General features: G+C 40.7%; 1 protein-coding gene across 1 annotated transcript in view; it reads right to left on the bottom strand.

The window, feature by feature from the left end:
* The window catches only part of LOC141909150 (E3 ubiquitin-protein ligase UBR4-like), a 200,331-nt gene that overhangs the window by 71,862 nt on the left and 108,230 nt on the right, over nt 1-20,239 (bottom strand). The window contains exons 48-52 of the mRNA XM_074799535.1: nt 13,583-13,735; nt 8,991-9,162; nt 8,476-8,620; nt 8,274-8,359; nt 8,100-8,187 (exon numbers count right to left, since the gene is read on the bottom strand). Of these exons, the coding sequence (XP_074655636.1) occupies nt 8,100-8,187; nt 8,274-8,359; nt 8,476-8,620; nt 8,991-9,162; nt 13,583-13,735 (644 nt within the window). The remainder of the gene's footprint in view (nt 1-8,099; nt 8,188-8,273; nt 8,360-8,475; nt 8,621-8,990; nt 9,163-13,582; nt 13,736-20,239) is intronic.

Genomic DNA, 20,239 nt, shown 5'->3' on the forward strand with positions numbered 1-20,239 from the left:
AACACCTTAAATGCCATATCTTGAAACGAACCAACCCTGGTCAGGTTGTCCAGAATTGACGTCATGGCCACCAAACCGGACTTAGGCAAACGAATACCCGACTGTGCTGTAACGGTATCCGGGCTGATCAAAGTATAATCAGCATCCAGGCAGTTATGACTGTGATCCACAGCACCTGGAGTCGCGTAATACGCCGAGCGAAATGCGCCTATAGGTGTATCGGTTGAACTAAAATATTTCCCAGATTTCATACCCCGTTCTGGAGGGGGAAATGAAAATGTTCCAGGCCGACATTCACCCCATAATTGCGTATCCAATCGAGCCCATTCTCTCGAAACCGCCGAAGACTCCTGTAAAACGTTAAGATCGGAGTCCGGAGGGCGATAAGCTTCCATTGACTCACCGACCAGAGGAGCTGCTGTGGGCTTAGCGCGATTTGCCCCGTGCTTGACAAAGAACTCACTTATCATCGACCTAAATGGCATGTCCCCCGCTGGTTCGGATAAAACTGAACGGGACGGAGATACATTGCGAGCCAGGTAAGCCCCCATCGTCTGGGGCAACCCACAATTGCTCGCGACAGGAACGACCCCAGAAGGAATTGCCGCTTCTGGGACCGGATCCTTATTGAAATCAGACCCTACCGCAGCATCCAGGAATTCAGAGTCAGAATTCCGAAGAACTGAGTGGGCTGGCGAACTTCTAACCGGACAATCAGGAATAGGCTTACCTGTTGTAGAGGTTGCAGCGACTTGTTGCGACGAAGATAACAAGTTTAAAATTTTCTCTTCAAATACATGGAAATCCTTCTGAGTCAGGAATTTTCCAGTATCCCGACGATCATGCCGACTTCGGTGACGGTCCCTCGAACAGGATCGAGACCTACTAGTAGAAGAATCGCCTTCATCGCTAACCGACGTCGACGAACGATGAGAAGACCGACGGCGATGAAAATCAGACGATGAACGTACCGGATGTTTTGAACCGGACGACGTCTGGACCGGAAAGGTGCCTGAACCGGACCGAACGAACCGGACCGATGCCTGACCCGGACCGGTACCGACCGAACCGGCGCAGGCCGTTCCCGACTACCACGGCGCGCGCTCGGTTCAGAACATGTAGTCTGAACCGGCTGAACCAGTGAACGACCAGAGACCGGTGAATGACCGGAGACCGGTGCCGGTGAACCGGCGTTCCTCCCCGGTGAACGGATTTGAGCCGATCGTACCAGAACGACCGGCGACCGCTCCGCTTTACGATTAGAAACAGGATTAGAGACGTCGGTTGGCACGTCGGCCAAAACCGACGAATCCCTGCTATTAACTCGACGACGATCTCTTAGTTTAAGAGCCTTATCGGCCCGAAGCCAAAGGTCCTGGGACCACACCTCGCAAATCTTGCAAGGATTGCTCCTTGCACATATTTGACCGGATTTGCGCCTGCACGACGCACATGAATCGTGGTTGTCCCGGGGGCCAAACAAATGCCCGCATCCCTCCCCCGCCACGATGTTGACCCTTAGGAGGTGGCATAATTATCCTGTCACAATAATAAATTCAATCAAATTATATTTGTAAATAAAATTCTTACAGAAAAATAGAAACCAGGGATAACCCCCAAACCGAACGGACTCACCGTTATGAGAGTGAAAACTCCCTAATATCCTAATTCCCAGATTTTTAGGGCAAAAAAATCCAATGCGTTCTACTGCGAGAACGCCAAGAAAAAAAGATGGCGGATTTCGCCGGTGGCTAAATGCAATACCGCAGGGCCGGGTCGTATAGAAAACCATTGGCGATCAATCCAAATTTAGGAAATATTGGCAAAAACCATAGGAAAGTGTACAGTACTCGACGGAAATATACCGGTGGCTAAATGCAATACCCCAGGGCCGGGTCGTATAGAAAACCATAGGCAATCAATCCAAAATATTGGCAAAAACCATAGGAAAGGGTACAGTACTCGACCGAAATATACCGGTACAGAAGAAATCTGCTATTAGATCGTTTTAAATCCTGGAATTTATCACTACAATATTCAGACCTCGACAGACCTTATAGTTTGCTGCTTAGTATTTTCACAGTCACAAGAAAATACAATTTATGACAAATTCTATCGAACAGAAAACACAGCGCTCATCTTCTGCTACGATTATTCAGCCTATTTTATGTCAAACATGCACGTGTTACAGCATCACCCTTAGTAGTGCACTTACTGTACGAGCTTGTGTGTCGTGTAGCACTCCGAGCGCACGTGGAGGGCTCGTGAATATTCGCTTACACCGGAATGTCAATCAAAACAATCACTGGGTATTAAAATGAAACAATACCCGGCGGATGTGTGAAATAATTACATCCTCACCAGCAATGAGCATTTGAAATTCACACGTATACGGCACCTAGTCCAATGAAACGTACGCCATTCTATGGCTTTCCCATAATTATTTTAGTAGCGCCGGAATTCCCCGTATATCCCAAAAATCCCATTCGCTCGAAGAGACGACGCCCCCAATCGAGGTCATTGCAATTTTATACGCGAGAGCTAAGAATTTTCCCCGCCAAAAACAGTTTTTCGTAGAATTTTAATTCAGTTGACTATGTCATCGAGGGAGGTTCGCCATGTCTTCAATCCCATCGATTATACGTCGTTTAAGCTGAGAACCTATGAAACAAATGCTCACATAAAAAAATGTACCGCGATTTTAGATGAATTGGCTCAATGCCAACATCATATCGCTGACAAAGGTAAACCAAAAACCATGTTTCATCCAACACCTATTATTGAAAGAAATGTTGCATTTCACTTACAAGCAGAACAAAAGCCCCATAGCCTGTAGTTTAAGTTATCAATCATAACTTTCAGACTGTCTGCTTCTCTATAAAATGCATAGGTGCCAACCCCAATATCTTTTAAAGGGATGCTTTCTCATTTGAATAAGACAAATAAGGCCTCCATGACTACATAATATTTACTAACTGTATGAAAAACTTTCAAATTGTTTTTTTAACAGTGGGGCGAATGTGACCATATGTACACATATACTGTTTTGGCTTTACACAAAACCTGCCTACAAACCTTAAAATATAAATTGCCCATGTGGAAAGTGGTTTACCTTGAAAACTAGAGCTTGTTTGGAGCAAGAGCATTGCTTATGAAAAAGTTTTTTATTCTTGAGTTCATATTTATATCATGTATATTTCATACTCACCATAGGAAAGGGTAAGTACTACGCAGAAATACAAATTTTAGTTCCAGAAATTGTAAAATTTCTGTCAAGTACTGTACCCTTTCCTATGGTTTTTGCTAGACTAGCCAGGCACAAGGATGGTGGGAAAGGTAGATAGAAAAACCACCGCTAAAACGCAAGGTATGAGGGAAAAAAGAGAGCACTTACCTTTCACGGAACGGAGCACTGTAGCACAGGGAAGACCGTTTGGCCACAGTGAGTCCGTCCAGCTTGAGGGCCCCCCGAATTTTGAAAAATTATTACTGGCGAACATGAGCTCAAACTATGTACATGGATACACCTCTCGTGATCCTGATAATGCAAACATAAAAATTCTAGAGAGTCTGATCCGAAAGAACGCACAACTTGAGCCATTGCAACAGGACCGAGCGACGCTTATGAGCCTAACCGGCCTGACACATCCTGTAAATAAAAGGACGTGAATGTCGATGGAGAATTCCAAAAGGCGGCCCGACAGACTTCTTCCAACAGAGCACCTGAAAAGGCTGCACAGGAAGTGGCCATAGTGAAGAAACCCATCGGGCCACTGTGTCCCGAGATATATCACCCTTCAGGTGATCCAACAGTGAAATAAATAACCGCTCCCGTGAACCCCTTCTTGGTGCAGAGTGATCTAAATAGAAACACAACGCCCGTACAGGACAATACGTCACATCCGGAAGACCCGGTTCAACTCGATGTTTTAGGGCTTCAATTCACCATTGACGACCGACTGAGCCTGGCCGTTGATTCTTTGCCAAAAACTCCAAAGCAGGACGCAGAGAAACAAATTCCTTTCCTGGCCCGAATAACACCTTGTCCAATTGAAAGTGCATGAATCTCAGAAAGACGAACCGAGCAAGCTAAGAACAAGAAGAATACAGTTTTTTTGAGGTTCAAATGGAGCCTCCATTAACTTCTTCAAAATTACTGACAGATACCATGGTGGAACTATCCTCGATACCCGAGGCCGGGAAACAGAAAACCCTGCAACTAGCTGGGATATCTGATGATTTGCCGTTAAATTTTACCATCCAGAAGCATGCAATGTATGGGAAATCGCGGAACAGTAACCTTTAATTGTTATAACCTGCAGACCTTTTACTACAAATAGATGCAGAAAAAAATCTGCCAATTGAGCTACAGAGGGTGAACATAGATCAATTTCCCCTGTAGCACACCAATCTGCAAAATGACCCCATTTGGCGTCGTAGAGGGTACTTGGCGATGGCCGCTTAGATCCTGCGATAAAGGAGGCAGCCTGTTCCGAAAAGCCTGAAGCTGACAAGGATCGCTGGACAATGGCGAGGCTAGCAGATTTAACCACTGGCTGTTGCGACGATGCCGTAAGTTCCCCTGAGACAGAATCGATGGGAAATTCGGAAGAATCCTTGGGTTGTCGCACAGAGGGTTAAGAAGTGGTAGGAACCATTTCTGCGCCGGCCAACATGGTGCTACCAGAACTATGTTGCAATTGACTGATCTCTCCATTTGATCCAGCAAGCGCGGGAGGACTGGTGTGGGTGGGAACGCATACGTATGCATCCCCGACCAATCCAGAGAGAAGGTGTCGACCCCCCCCCCCCCCGATCGAACCGGGTGGCAAACTGATCCGCGGATTGCCGAACATGTCTCGAACCCGATTGGCTACTTCTGGTTGAGAAGCCATTCTGTCGCAATTTCCTGCTGACCTCAATGAGAAAGAGCCTCACATTCCTTGTCCCAGCTAAATCTGCCACAGTCAGGGAAACCCCCTTTGCCTGGCACCAAAGAAGAGTTTTGGCTGACAGATCCGTGAGGGTTTCTGAGTGAGTGCCCCCTTGATTCTGAAGGTAAGCCCCCACTGTTGAATTGTCCGTGGTTAACAAAACGTGATGGCCCTCTACTCTCCTGCGAAAGAACTTCAGAGCCTTCCACACGGCCAGCATTTCCAGGAAATTTACGTGGCTGATGGCCTCATAGCGAGACCACCTCCCGGCTTCGACTCGGTTCTCCAGATGCACCCCCCACCCTTGGTGGCTGGCATAGGTGAATACACGAACTGGAGCCTCCAACAGGGGCCCTTCAACTGAGACCAGAAGACCTTCCAATATTGTTGCAAGCACCTGCTGCTGAGGCGGCCTAAGGGCACCTCCAGACCCATGGAGCAGATGGAGCCTAGAAGCCGTGACCAGTAACGAGCTGTTCTCGGGGTTGTGGACATGCCCGCTACAGCTTCTTGAAGATTGGCTACTCGAGCCATGGACGGAAAGACTTTGCTGATTGGGAGATCGAAGTCCATGCCGAGTTAAGTGAACTGTTGGGCCGGCATCAACTGAGATTTTTCCCTGTTTACGCGGAACCCTAGCTGATGGACTAAGTCTAAGACTGAGGTCATTGCCTCCGGACATTCTTGAGCCTAGTCTGCGACTATTAACCAAAAGTTAACCAAAAGCGCTGAAGTTTGAGTTGGTCCTGTTCGAGTTAGCAGAACTTTACGCCGCTTGCGCCGGACCAGAGCGCTTTTTCAACGGAGTTCGGATGGTGGGCTTGGTCTGGACCTCCTGAATCTATCTCAGCTCAGCGGAAACAGGAGCGCACCAACCGGAGAGGAGACGCTGAGACATCCCCAATGAAGCTCTTAGTAAAGAATTCGACACCATATTTGGAAAACGAGCTTTGGGACTGGAGTCCATAACTGACTGACGGGAGGCTGACCCCGAACCGACAATGGAATGACATGCGAAACAGACCGAGCCAAAGATTGGATAATCCGGTCCATTCCCTCCAGTTTTAGGGCAACTGACTCTGGGTCGGCCCCCATGGACGGCGGCGAAATTTTCACGAAGCTCATCCATCAATACCATAAGAGCCATATCCTGAAATCGAACCAAACCTGGTAAGATCGTCCAGATCTTGTAAGATGGCCACCAAACCAAAATTAGGCAAACGAATACCCGACTGCGCTGAACCAGTATCCGGGCTGATTAAAGTATAATCAGCATCCAGGCAGCTATGACTATGATCCACGGCACCTGGAGTTGCATAATAGGTCGAGCGAAATGCGCCTATAGGCGGATCGGTTGAACTAAAATATTTTCCAGATTTCATACGAAAACGGTGTGAGAGTACAGCCGGCGACCGCTCAGCTATACGATTTGAAATCGAATAAGAGACGTCAGTGGGCACATCGGCCAAAACCGATGAATCTCTACTATTAACGCGACAACGATCTTTCAGTTTCCAAGCCTTATCGGCCCGAATCCAAATGTCCTCGGACCAAACCTCGCAAGTCTTGCAAGGATTACCTCTGTAGCAGATTTGCCCAGATTTCTGCCTACACGACGCACATGAAACCTGGTCGTCCCAGGCACAGAATAAATGTCCACATCCCTCCCCACCACAATGCTGACCTTTAGGAGGGGGAGGCATAATTATTCGATCAATCGTTCAACGCTAATGAATTCAATTAAATCAAATCAAATTAGTTAAATTATTTCGGGAAAAAAGAAAAAAGCGATAGCCCCCAAACCAACGGACTCACCGTTACGAAAGTGACAACTCCCTTAACTTCCTAATCCCTATATTGTGTGTTCAACAGTACTGACTACCAATCGCCATATGTGTAAGTGAATGTTCGCTTATACTTCAATGGGCATATCAAAACAAACATCGGGCATTAAATGAAACGATACCGACGGCGGAATAGTCAGAATATGAGAAATAATTACATTCTCACAAGCAATGAGCATTTGGAATTCGCATGTGCAGGGTACCTCGTCCAAAGAAACGTTCGCAATTTTATGGCTGTCCCATTATTACGTTAGTAGCGCCGGAATTCCCAGAACTTTCCCCGTATATCCCAAAAACAGCCAATCACATTCACTCGTAGAGATGACGCCCCCAATCAAGGTAATTGCAATTTTATATGCAAGAGCTAAGAACTTTCCAACCAAAAACATTTTTTCGAAGAATTCTAAAGAATTTGACCATGTCATCAACGAATCTGTCACATGTCTCCTATCGCATCAATTATACCTCGTTTAGGCCGAGAACCAATGAAACAAATGCTCACATAAAAAAGCGTACCGTGATTTTACATAATTGGCTCAATGCCCATTATCGCTAACAAAGGTTAACCAAAAATCATTTTCAGGAATGAAATTTTACCTTTGCTTAAAACTTTGGCAAGTGATACGAGCAAAAACTCGCCAACATATTCCAACTGTACAACCAACTCACGATCTCAAGCTATTTTTGAGTTCAGTTCCTTTTAACAATATGGGTTTACAACAACTAGTTTTAAATTCAGTAACAAATCCATTTTACAAAAGCTAGTTTTGAATTTTTTCAGTAATGCCGTCATCACACACCATATTAGTTAAGTGATGAAAACAGAGGTGTTGAGAATAAGATAATAAAAAAAGAATAAGAATAATGGAATAAAATAAGACGCGGTTGATCGTTGTTTATATCTACAGTACATGAAAAGGATAGCTCCGACTATATCCAAATCACTAGAACATGTTCATACTTAAATGAACTTGTCAATAAATAGTAGAGTCCCAAGAGGAGCCCCTATCTATAATCTTCCAATCTACTCAAGACAAGTGTATTGTGCCTGAACTAAAACAATGACTACTTATATTGAGCACGTAGGCTATTCTTTGTTGGATCGATTGAAGCAATGGACCTCCAAACGCGGAAATCCGCGGTAGATTATCATCCCTGTTAGTTACAGAATTTATAACCATCGGTTGAAAAACGCATATTGGTTACAGAATTTAAAGTATGACTATGAAAAAATTGTTCAAATACAATATGTACCCATAGATATTAGTATATGTACAGGCCAAATATTAATATAAGACAAACGAACAACCATGATACTCACCACAAAAGGAACCTCAGGATTATTGCACACCAAACATGGATCACTTTCCAGATAATACCCATCAAAATCAACCATTCCTTGTAATTGACTATGTGGATATAACAAAACACACAGTACAATGATTTAAAGATTTAAAGACTTATAAGTATTTAATTATCATAATTTATGACTTACTTGTAGATATTAGCATTTGAGTGAGAAGTCATCAATTGGTTCTGGCATCGAAGCACTGCAATTGCTTTCTCCACTACTTGATGCAACTGAAAAAATATAGTATATACAGATCAGTATAAATGAAATATACAATTTCATATATATTTGCATTATATTCAAGTTCATGAGAGTATTTTCATGGATGAATTAACAAATAATGTACCCTTTTTTCAGAGCTCTCTGTTTTCAAGGAAAAATATCCTAATAGATCAACAAATTGAACGGCTTTCCGACCATACATAGGCAGCTCAGGCCACATACCCCACATCAGATCAAGCAATGACTCTTGCTGAGAAGTGCTAAAATTCCTGCAATAGATTATCGAATTGTTGATGAAATTAATATCAGTTCAACATTTCATATAAACACACAGGTGCCAGTGCTTTGAAGTTGATTATAGATAATCATAGATAAGCAATGAATTGGGGAGTAATTGAACAGATAATTTGCCTTTCCTATCTGGAAACCAAACCATTTAATTTTTTTTCAATACTGGTCTCGTCAACCCAGAGTTCATGGGTTTGAAACCTGGTTGCCAATATCAAAACATTCGAAGGAAATATATCATCCCTACTAATAATGCCCTGCGTGACACTCAGTGGGTTGACGGTAATAATAAAAAGATTCTTTATATGTGGTCAGCTGTAGGCTCAATCTATGTCTGAACTAAAAACAAACCTGTAGATTTGCAGAATAAGGCCATGGGCCTGCCACCGAACAGCTGTAGAATTCGACTCGAGAAGGAAAGTTCTAAGAAATCGAACAAGACTATCTCTACTTATACGATTAATTTGTTGTACCAACCACAGGCACATATTCTCTTCACATGGTTTAGTGGATTCACCAGATTCTGAAAGAAACTATACTTCTGAGGATTATACATGACAATAAAATAGCAGCACACTTATTATATTAAACATAATTTGCCATTTCTAGTTTACATCTCCATGAAATTTTACGATCAAACTTGAAATATGTCAGGAGTTATAGATGGAAACAATGGTAAGGCTGTGGCGGCGATGGCACAGAGAAACAACAATATAATCTAGAATCCCCACAGAGTTTGCCGTGGCATAAAAACGAGCATTCAGCAGCTAAATGCCTATTCAAAAGATAAGATACTTTAAGTGTATGCAAGACAATTTTGATACTAATGAACCTAGGACTCCCTTCAGACCTGAATGCAAATGTTTACAGTAACCACCTTTGGTGACCTTAACTCTTGACCTCCAAACTAGCAAACATTGATATTTTGATAATTCAAAAAATAGAGTTGTGATAGAGTTATTGATCCAGTTTTTTTGTAAAATCGAGTGGATTAGCTGGGGGTCTATCCAAATGATTGATGGCTGTATCTAATACAAACTGAAAATACTAACTAAAATATGAGTGGGAATATCAGTCAAGGTGAATGATTCAGGGGAAGAATTATATTGGGGACTATTAATAGCAGAGCATGCCATGTGGTTTTATGAGACATGCTATTGAATATAATTACAGTAGAACTGGCATAAGTCAGACATGTTGGGACAACGGGAAAATGTCTGAGTTAGAAAAAATTCTGAAATATGAGTAAGTTGGATTCTGGGGGTTTTCTAAGAAAAATCCAAGTTAGCTACAGATTAAGATCCTGAACCCTAATGACTGAGTAACACGGGGTCAATACTCCATTCTATAGCCAACTAGTATGTAAACATGTGCTTAACATGTGTCCTTCGACAGAAAAATCAATCTACCGGTACACAATAGACGCTGCACGCTAGAACTTTCGGAACATATATTTTAGAGTTTACTTCTAGAATTTCCACTTAGAGACAGATTTCGATAGGAAAATGAATTGAAATAAAATCGGTTTAATTTGGCCGACTTTGCCAATTTTCCGGCTTGAAACTGTCCGACTTTCGCCAGTTCTACTGCATAACATCAAAATTAGTTTCTTTTTCAAATATCAATAATAACACGCACTAAAGTTGTTGAAAAATTCCCCCTTCTTTGTTGATGGAAGTCTGAAAATATGTCTACGGAATACAGTGAACCGGACGGCTACAATTGTGGCAGACATTTTTGAATCAACCTTTACAGCTAGCTTGGCCGAGCATGACTGCCGAATTGAATCAGTCACCTGTCCGAGCAGATCTGCTAATTCTATCATGTACTCGGCCGAGTAAAGAACTTAACTTTTACTTAACTCGGCGAGTGGATTGTCGAATTCAATCAATCACTCGGCCGAGTAAAAAACTTTCTGATATAATGCTCGGCCGAGCAAATGCCTGAGTAACTTGTCAATGTTGGGACTCACTAAAGTTGGCCATGTGGAAAGAGGTCAGTAAATTGGAAATGATAAGCAGTACGCATGGTCGACGCGTAAAACAGGCAATGGACGCTTAACCTGACCAAAATTGCAACTAGGGGTCCAGGGACATCATGCCCACTTGGGAAATGGTTTCAAATGCTCAACAATCTAACAATTTCAATATTCAACGCCCCCTGGTGACCATTTACAAAAACCAACGACCTTGAAACTCACCAAAATCATAGAACATGCCAGCAGCTACGATTTTGTAATTGATTGTGATAACAAAATATGCCTCGTTACCAATTTAATATGGAAATACTAAGTCATTCTACTATTCAACGCCCCCTGGTGACCATATTCAAAACCCAATGACCTCGAAACTGACCACAATCATAGAACGTGTCATGAACTACAACTTTGCAATTGATCATGGTAACAAAATATGCCTAGGTACCAATTTAATAAGGAAATACTAAGTTATTCTTCTATTCAACGCCCCCTGGTGACCATATAGAAAAACTAATGTCCTTAAAACTCGCAACAAACATAGATGATGTCATGAGCTACAACTTTCCAATTGATTGTGGTTACAAAATATGCATAGGTACGAATATAATAAAGAAATGCGAAGATATTGTATTATTCAACGCCCCCTGGTGGCCATATACGAAATCCAATTACCTTGAAACTCACCACAATCATAGAACACGTTATGAGCTACAACTTTCTAATTGATTGTGGTAGCAAAATACGCTTAGGTATCAATATAATTTGGAAAAACTTTTTCCCACTTATGAATGAGTACTGGTGACACAAAGATGGCCGCCAATTGCGTCATAATTGGCTGATGAAAAATACCTGTCTCAGGTATAAAACATCCCTTTCCAAAGAATACCCATCACAAATTGCAATGAGAAATGGCAAACCAGTAGGAAGCTACAGGAATCAGAATTCGGGCCAAAATTAACATTTTTGGGCACTAAAAAGGTCATAGGACGGCCATCTTGAGTCCGATTGACCCAATTTTTGTTATGTTGATGGGCCCTGGGGGGATTCACATATATCCGAAAGATCAAGGTAATTGATCAAAGCATCTTCAAAAAATTCCCCCAAAAAGTTCAAAAATGTGTATAAGTGCTGATTTTGGCGAACAACAATGGCTGCTTGTCGGCCATCTTGATTCTGACAGGGCCAGTTTTTGGGCTGAAGATGTGTCTAGGGTAGATATATGTGTAACCCAAATATCAAGACGTTACCTTGAAGTGTCTTCAAAACTTCCCAAAATAACTGGATTCCGTCTACGGACGGACGCTACGACGGACGAAAAGTGAACGCAATAGCCCGCTGGGACTAAAGTCCCAAGTGGGCTAAAAATACAAAGACAAGTGAAACCTATAGTGAATGCTGATAACGCAGCCTATAAACGCTTTTATTGTGCACTGGTACAAATCAATAACAAATCGATTGTAAACCCCAAACCCTGTCGCTGTTTTCCTTACTTTTGATATCAAAATAGGGATTGGCCCTTATTCATTTGGTTGGTAAATTTCTTTTGATTTTTTTCAAACCCACCACATCTGCCAGGAACGAAACAGGGGTTTGATTTTGAAATTGGAAATCGAAGTACAGATATAGTTGTGTGATCGGTGGTCGAATTTACAGAATTTCTTTTTAAGTCGAAGGACATAATTAGGAAATCTGGTTCCAGTACATTCAAACAATCTTCCTACAAGTAGGCCCTACACACTGGCAAGCAACTGATTGGGGTTGATATTAGTAGGATGGCTTATCTTTTTTTCATATGATAGAAATAAATGCAATCAATCAATGGCACTATGGTATAGATATTTTTATATTAGAATATCAATAATTCTTCATTAAAAGCATTACTGAAATTTGTGCGGTAATTTACACACGGCAATTGATTGAATTAATTGAATTGAAAACATAACGCGAGTAAACACACAATTTATGATAGTTTTACGGTCTACGACAGTGTACCTCTTCATCCTGTAAACTATATCATCAGTACTGTACGTTATAAATAATTACTTACTTCGTAAAATAAATGCTAAACCGAAAATCTAACAGTCTTATGTCAATCAGCGCAGCGCCCAGTTTGGGCCAATTCGATTGTGCGCGCCACGATGATGTAGCGAATGGATTGAATCTCCGGTTTTTCATAATACAATAGTTGTGGGGAGATGGAATCAATACGACTACTATCTATTTCTCAAAGAATTATTTTGTAGTCAAATAAGACCAAAGATAAACATTGTTTATGGTCTACGTCCGAAATTTCGCAGGGTACAGGTAGGCACGGCAGGCAAACTATTTTATAATTTCAACAAAATTTTTTTCACAACATGAAAAAATATTCAAATAAAATTCATATGATGTCACATATCAGAGGGTGGCTGCATATTGAGTCTTGGAAACGAAACATCTTACGATGTATGGCCGCGGAAGCTAAAACACCGGGGCGTAGTATTAGATCGTTTAAATCCTGGAATTTATTTTACATCAATTTTACGATGTACAACAGCCTTCTAGATGTTTTATGAAACAAAATGCTCCATGGAATTTTCTTAAAAATCGCCACAAATTCGTCGATTTCTCTTAAATGAACGTGATATTCAAAATTCCATATCCAACAGATTTTAGTCGCATGATCAAGCTACATGTTGCACATAAACATAGTAGATTGCATGACTTTGGGTCGAAGTAACAATATCAATTTTTAGCAAAAATTAGATTTTTGGACCCATTACAACATCTCGGGCTTTGCCCGAATATAAAAACGGGACCTTATAATTTCGGCCGACTTTTTGATTTTCTGACTTTAAGCTATCCGACTTATGCCAGTTACACTGTATAAATACAAACAATTAGGACACTAACACTGAACAAGTACAAATTGTTTATTCCAGGAGAGGGGACAAATACGCATATTACATGACATTTGCTTACATACCTTCAGCTTTCTCTTTTTCTTTTCTCTGTTTAGTGTTTGGTGTCATTATGGTGGCTTTTGACCCACAAATTGCACTGTGAAGGAGTTGCAGAAGCACAGGAGCAATCCCTTCATCAAGCACAATGCTAGCGTGAATTAGGAAAGGAATGATACCTGTAAATTACAGAATTGCTATTACTAATATTCATGTTACACAACCGATATTTATCATCTGCTTACCGAATACATATCCACCCACTAACTTTGCGAAGGAGTTTGATCAAAGTACAATATGAAAGCTAGGTATTTTTGGGGAAAAGTAAAGGACCAATGGTCCAGTGGCTCACCATCGAAGTGCAACCAAGTATTTTAAGTATATCTCTCAGAAGGAAAACATGATCACACAGCGATTTGCATTCTACACAGCATGTTATAACCAAACAAGTAAAAGAAATATTCACCATTCTTTAAAAATTCAATTTAGAAGCTAGACATATGTGAAGAATACCTTGGCCAGTGAGTGAGAGTCATGTAGAGAATGCAAAACTGTAATAAGGTACATATTCCTGACACTAAGATTAATGTCAGAAGATAGGTTTCAATATGACATTGGCGGATAACATGCATCAAAAGACTAGGGTTTATCCTCCTCCTGCCTTTAATACATATACCAAGTCATACAAAAAATTAGTAAACAACTATAGATAGTAGAGCAAGAACGTGGTCCATAATGCCTCATAATCTCATACATAAATCTGGTTTCTTTCGATGATCTATATATGGCAAAATAATAGGGCTCATCCTGCCATCATAAAACCACAGTTCAAGTATGATGAAAATTAGTCTTAAATCACACCTTATGAGCTGTAACAAGCTCCAAATTGGCTATTTAAGAGACTGACATAACTGTGGAGACCATCTTGGATGAACTACATACATTAAGAGCAGAAGAGTTCATCCTCCTTAAGCCTTCCAATGCACATACCAAGTGATAAGATATTCAGTATAAGAGCCTCAAGGGGCACTATGGACAGCCTGTCAACTTTTCAAAAAATGGCAAATGATGATGCATTCTGTCAGTTAAATTTGTCAAAATACACTCCCAGCAGCAGAGCCAATACCTTATAATTTACACAATACAGTCATAAAATACAAAAGTAGCACAGACAGCGACTGGATCTAGCAGGAACAAATACCTCAGATAAATCTTTTCCCTTGGTCTTATTGATTTTAATGCGGAATAGATTTGAATTTTCTGAAATTTGCTCAATAAAACAAAATTGAATTGGATTTGATGTTTTAATTGGTTCAATGAAGTAAAATTGAATTGCATTTGATATTTTTTTGCGGAATAAAATTTGATTGAATTTGTAGTTTGAGCACATGGCCAATTAGCATATTAAGGTCATCTATCCGATTTGAGAAAAAGCTATTTTTCCCGGACTTTGCACAATGGTCAATGATATTTTCTGTAGTGCTAATAAAAATATTCCTCCCAAAAACCAAATCAACTAAAGCTTTCACAGAAATCAATCTTGAAATACAATATTAGATCTTAAAACCAGAAAGAAACTTTCCATGATGGGTTTCAGTATTGACTTAGGACTTGAAAAGTGAATGGAAATAACTGTGTTGATGCAGTGCATGTTTAATCCATACTATCAAGGTAAAGCGTGAGTAAATATACTTACCATGGCCACCGGATACAGTCTGCTCTCGGCACAATCGCCAAGAACCCATGGCATAGGACAATGACCATGCAGTCCATTGGGTACATGCTTCACATCCATGATCCAACATGAGTGTCTTGAAGCTGTTCACAGACTGAACCTTAACCCTTTTAGGTTCATGCTCGACCAGCGGTCGAGACCGAAAAACATTGGCTTTACGTTCATGCTCGAGCGTAGGTCGAGCACAGTGTGTACTGCAAAAACTGTTGCAATACAGTCGTTTCACCTTATGGTTTTCAATATAGCACTTCCGTTATCGATAGATAGCGTCCTGGTTGATCATTTTTCGCGAAAATATTTGATGGTTACAATTCATCATATTGGCTCAAATTAGAGTTGAAATTTGAAAATTTCTTCACAAATATGAACGCAGAACAAGTTTTAGCAGAGATATTTGCTGACGATGAGTCCAGAGATGATGATTTCGTAGCAGAATCCAGTGATTCTAACACTGCAGGTGACATTTCTGATGATAGTGATATAGAAGAAAATGAAAATTATACCCCACCCAAGGCAAGTCCTTATCCTGACCCTGCCCCTAGTGACTCTTCAAGTGACGGTGAACCATGTCATGCTGATTTTGAAAACCAGGAGACCCCATTACAACCCCAGAGGGCAGGAAGAGCCAGAGGTCGGTCTAGAGGCAGGGCTGTTGGTGAGAGGGTCAGATTGAGATGTCGTGGTCATGGTCGAGGGCGTGGCAGAGGGATCAGACACGGTGGAAGGAATAATGCGACGCAAAATCCTCGTGCTCGTCAAAATGCAGATGATGGCTGGATTGATGGGACTAACCATAACCCTACTTTGTTACCACCAGTCACAACTGTTGATCCTGGGAAACCTAGTGTAAATGTAGATGGAGCCAATTTCTATGATTTTTTTCTACTTTGTTGGCCGAGGGAAGTTACTGATATGTTAGTTGCAGAGATGAATTGTTATTATGGACAGTATATGATCGATCGAGATGACGACTACTTGAGTAAGAGATGGAAACCTGTGGGTTTTGATGAAATGCAACAATTTCTTGGACTGATACTACTATATGGTGCAACTAGGAAGGACCCATATTCTAATAGGTGGAGTAGAAAGTGGTTCTTAGAGATTCCAGGCTTACGTTTTGTCATGAGTTGTAACCGTTACAAGGATATATGGAAATTTCTGCACACTGTGAACAATGAAAATGCTGTCCCTCATGGACAAGACGGTTATGACCGATGTTTCAAAATCCGCAAATTGATTGAAACAGCATCACAGGCTTGGCAAGATGCATACAATCTCGAAAAACACATAAGTATTGACGAATCCATGTGTGCCTTCAAGGGCCGTATCCATTTTCTTCAGTACCTGCCGAAAAAGCCTAAGAAGTGGGGCCTAAAAGTCTGGGTTTTAGCTGGTTCCGAGACAGGTTATTGCTATTCCTGGGTACTCTATTCAGGAAAAGAAAATGAAGGTGAGAGAAATCTTGGGGACCGAGTGGTGAGGCAGTTGACAACCAACTTACCACCAGGTCATATCCTATTCACTGACAATTTCTATACCAATGTCGCTCTATGTGAATACTTAGAAACAAAAAACATCGGATATTGTGGAACTATAAAAAGTAATAGAGTTGGAAATCCAGATGTTCTGAAGATATTCAAGAAATCAACTAGAAAAGAGACATTAGCTGATATTTCTCCTATGTACAAATCAAAAGGAAATATACTTGCAATCGGCTGGATGGATAAGCGTCCCGTCTGCCTTATCAGTTCTGTTCATTCGGCAGGTGAGAGAGACAAGAGAATAAGAGACCAACATAGACCTGGTGGTTTTCGATCGCTGAAAAAACCAATCGCAGTTGATGAATACAATAGATACATGGGAGGGGTTGATCGCAGCGACCAAATGAACTCTTACTATATACCAGAGCAGAGGACTGTGAAATGGTGGAAAAAGATATTTTCCCACCTACTGAATACAGCAGTAACAAATGCCTACATCCTATACAAGTCAGTAACACCAAGAGATCTATTACTCTCACACAGAGAATATAGACTTCGACTTATAGACAAACTTCTTCAATCGAATGATCGAAAGTCGAATATTGGTGTCGGGAGGCCATCTGCAAACATTCCTGAACTAAGATTGATTGAGCGCAATTTTCCAGAGAAATTAGTCAACTCAAAGCCTGAATGTGTTGTCTGTACACAGCGAGATGGGGGCAGATACATCAGGAGAAAACAAACAACATCCCGATGCAAGAACTGTGTAGGTAGTGTTGGACTGTTCTTATCCCCTGTTTTGAAATTTTCCACACAAAGCTGGACTACAAGCAGTATTATCAAGATAATTTCATGCAGTAATAAAGGTAAGAAACAGTTTTATTCATCATATAGCAGTTTTAAAGTCTTTATAATTTTTGGTGAAAATTACAATTAGTTACAGATGTATTTCAATATCTAAAGTATTTTTCACTACAATATATGGAGAAAAAAAATTTTTGGAAGTATTTGACCAAAACTGACCAGAACTGACCAATACAAATGTAACAAAAGTTCTCAAACTTAGTATCATCTGAAAGGTCATAATGTTGCCAACAAACTTTTCTTATACTGCTAAGCTCTAGGACAGATAGTTTACAAGCTACATGGCTTCAAATATGTGATCTCAAAAATTGCAATTTTGGCTGAAAGAAGTTGAATTTCTAGGGTATGCGCAGTATAAAAAAATTGAACTCAAAAAGGTTAAGGCCAACTGCTAGCTGTACCCTGAGGGCCTATAGCTAGTCTTACGAATGACATAGTAGAACAGGAAAACAATATTCATCAGGGGAAGAACGATAGTTACACAAGTTTAATTATGGAAATTTTGATCCCGTGAGGCAGTTACATAAAACAACTAAAACTTGAACATTAACTACTCGGGACGAACAAAATCAGACGATGCTATACAAGTTTTTCAAATTTCAGGGCAGTAAATATTAAACCATGATGGCCGGTTACTGTTGAAATCAAGTTTGGCAACTGAGTGAATGTGGCTTTCAATAGCTTCATTCATGATAGCTTTTAATAGTAAAGCAATTTAGGCCCAAGCTTAAAACGTTTTTAAATGTAACACCACGTCTTCGCATGACCATTCGACAATTAAAATGTGGGTCTGTTGATGCATGTCTGTGTGCACGCGGTAAAAACACTAATCTTCTCCGGAAGCGTTATCTATTCCTACACGTAATTGATACATAAATGGTAAACGGTTAACGCCTTATTGCTGACAATGCAATCGACTCCCATTGTGCACTTAGTATCAAAAATATAAAAATCATCAGTGTTGCAAACTAAATACAAGATAGCCGGGCTCCAGCGATTGCTAACATAAGGGCATAACAAAAGGCCCATGGGCCTTATACCTTCATGACGTAGAAGAAGATTCAGTATTCAAAGTTTTACAGAAAGATTGACATTATAACGATGTAACAAGTTTTAAAATACTAAAGATAGTATAGGCTATGTGGCGATAATGTTCATTTTCTGTTAATATATCCTTACATAAAAAGACAAGCCCATTTTAGCCGCCCCATATATCACACTACATAAAAAAATGCATCGGTGTACATTGGTGTACATTGGTACATTGGTGTAGGCATCGTGCTGAAAAGAAGTCCAAGATGGATGGCAATCCTGGTGGCCATACTTGAAATCAATTTTCAATAAGGGGTAGACATTTCACCTACCAAAATTCTTACACCTAGTATCATGAAAATGCATCAATAATTGCAGGCCGTTTCCGTGCTAGAAATTCAAGATGGCTGACCTGGCGGCCATATTTGAAAGCCGATGACCTCCAAATACTCAAGGCATGGACAGCTTACCTACCATGATCCTCACACCAAATTTGTGATAATCCATCAAGAATTGCAGGCTGCATCGTGCAAACAAGAAATTCAAGATGGCCACCCCAATGGCAGCCATATTTGATCACCAATGACATTTTTTTTACAATAGGGGTGGACATCTCGCCAGACTCAATCTTCAAGCTCATCTTCAAAAAGATTCATCGCAAATTACAGGCGAATTACTGTGTCGAATTCAATTCAATTCCGGAGGGCCTGGCTTAGGCCTATACAATAGGAGTCGATTAAGATTCGACTTTTTGAAAAACCAGCACAGATGCCAATTCAAATCACATGTAATTAAAAAATTTGATGTTTACATCGAACGTCTTCAACAGCTGATACAACCGCACCCGCGTCTGTCAATCATCTTAATTGATTCATATACTAGAATGCCCGCAACGAAAAAACTATGCGGTGGATCAATCCGAAATCTTTCAGTAGAATGTCAGATACTAGGTACCTTTCTTTAAAGGTTAATTTGTTGTATGTCATTAACAATCAGTTGTATAATAATTTCTTCATAACTTTGAAGTGGTGCGCCGGCAGCGAATGCTCAAGCAAGGTCAGTCACGTAGGCCAACGATAACACGAATCAGACCACGGTTTTTCCTGGTTAAGAGTGTCTCTCCACATAAATTAAGGGACTGTAATGGACCATTTGTTGACACTAACCTTTAATAAACTTCGTATGGATACAATTAAGATAATTCAACCCTATAATTCCACTATTCAACGATTGATGCGCAGCTTAAACATGGCGCCGCCATTCAATACACTAGTCACGATGTATCTCTACACACATCAAAATCACACTTGCAAGTGTTGACTTATGAGAACAGTCGAAATCTAGCAATTTGATTGGGAAAATAGCAGCACTACAATTGAAAAAAGTTAATAAACCACCTCCGACTGTCACCTCCAAATCATTTAAAAGCTTTGCCTTCACATGGAACTATTTCTGCCTAATCACAGGTGCACTCTGCCGCCGTGATTTGCCCATTCAACGATAAAAACTTTTCCACGGTCTTACTATCGGCATTTTCTAATAATTTAGGGAAATATTTTTAAAAAGCGAAA

This window comes from Tubulanus polymorphus, chromosome 7 (assembly GCF_964204645.1).
Source record: "Tubulanus polymorphus chromosome 7, tnTubPoly1.2, whole genome shotgun sequence".
NCBI classification, from domain to species: domain Eukaryota; kingdom Metazoa; phylum Nemertea; class Palaeonemertea; order Tubulaniformes; family Tubulanidae; genus Tubulanus; species Tubulanus polymorphus.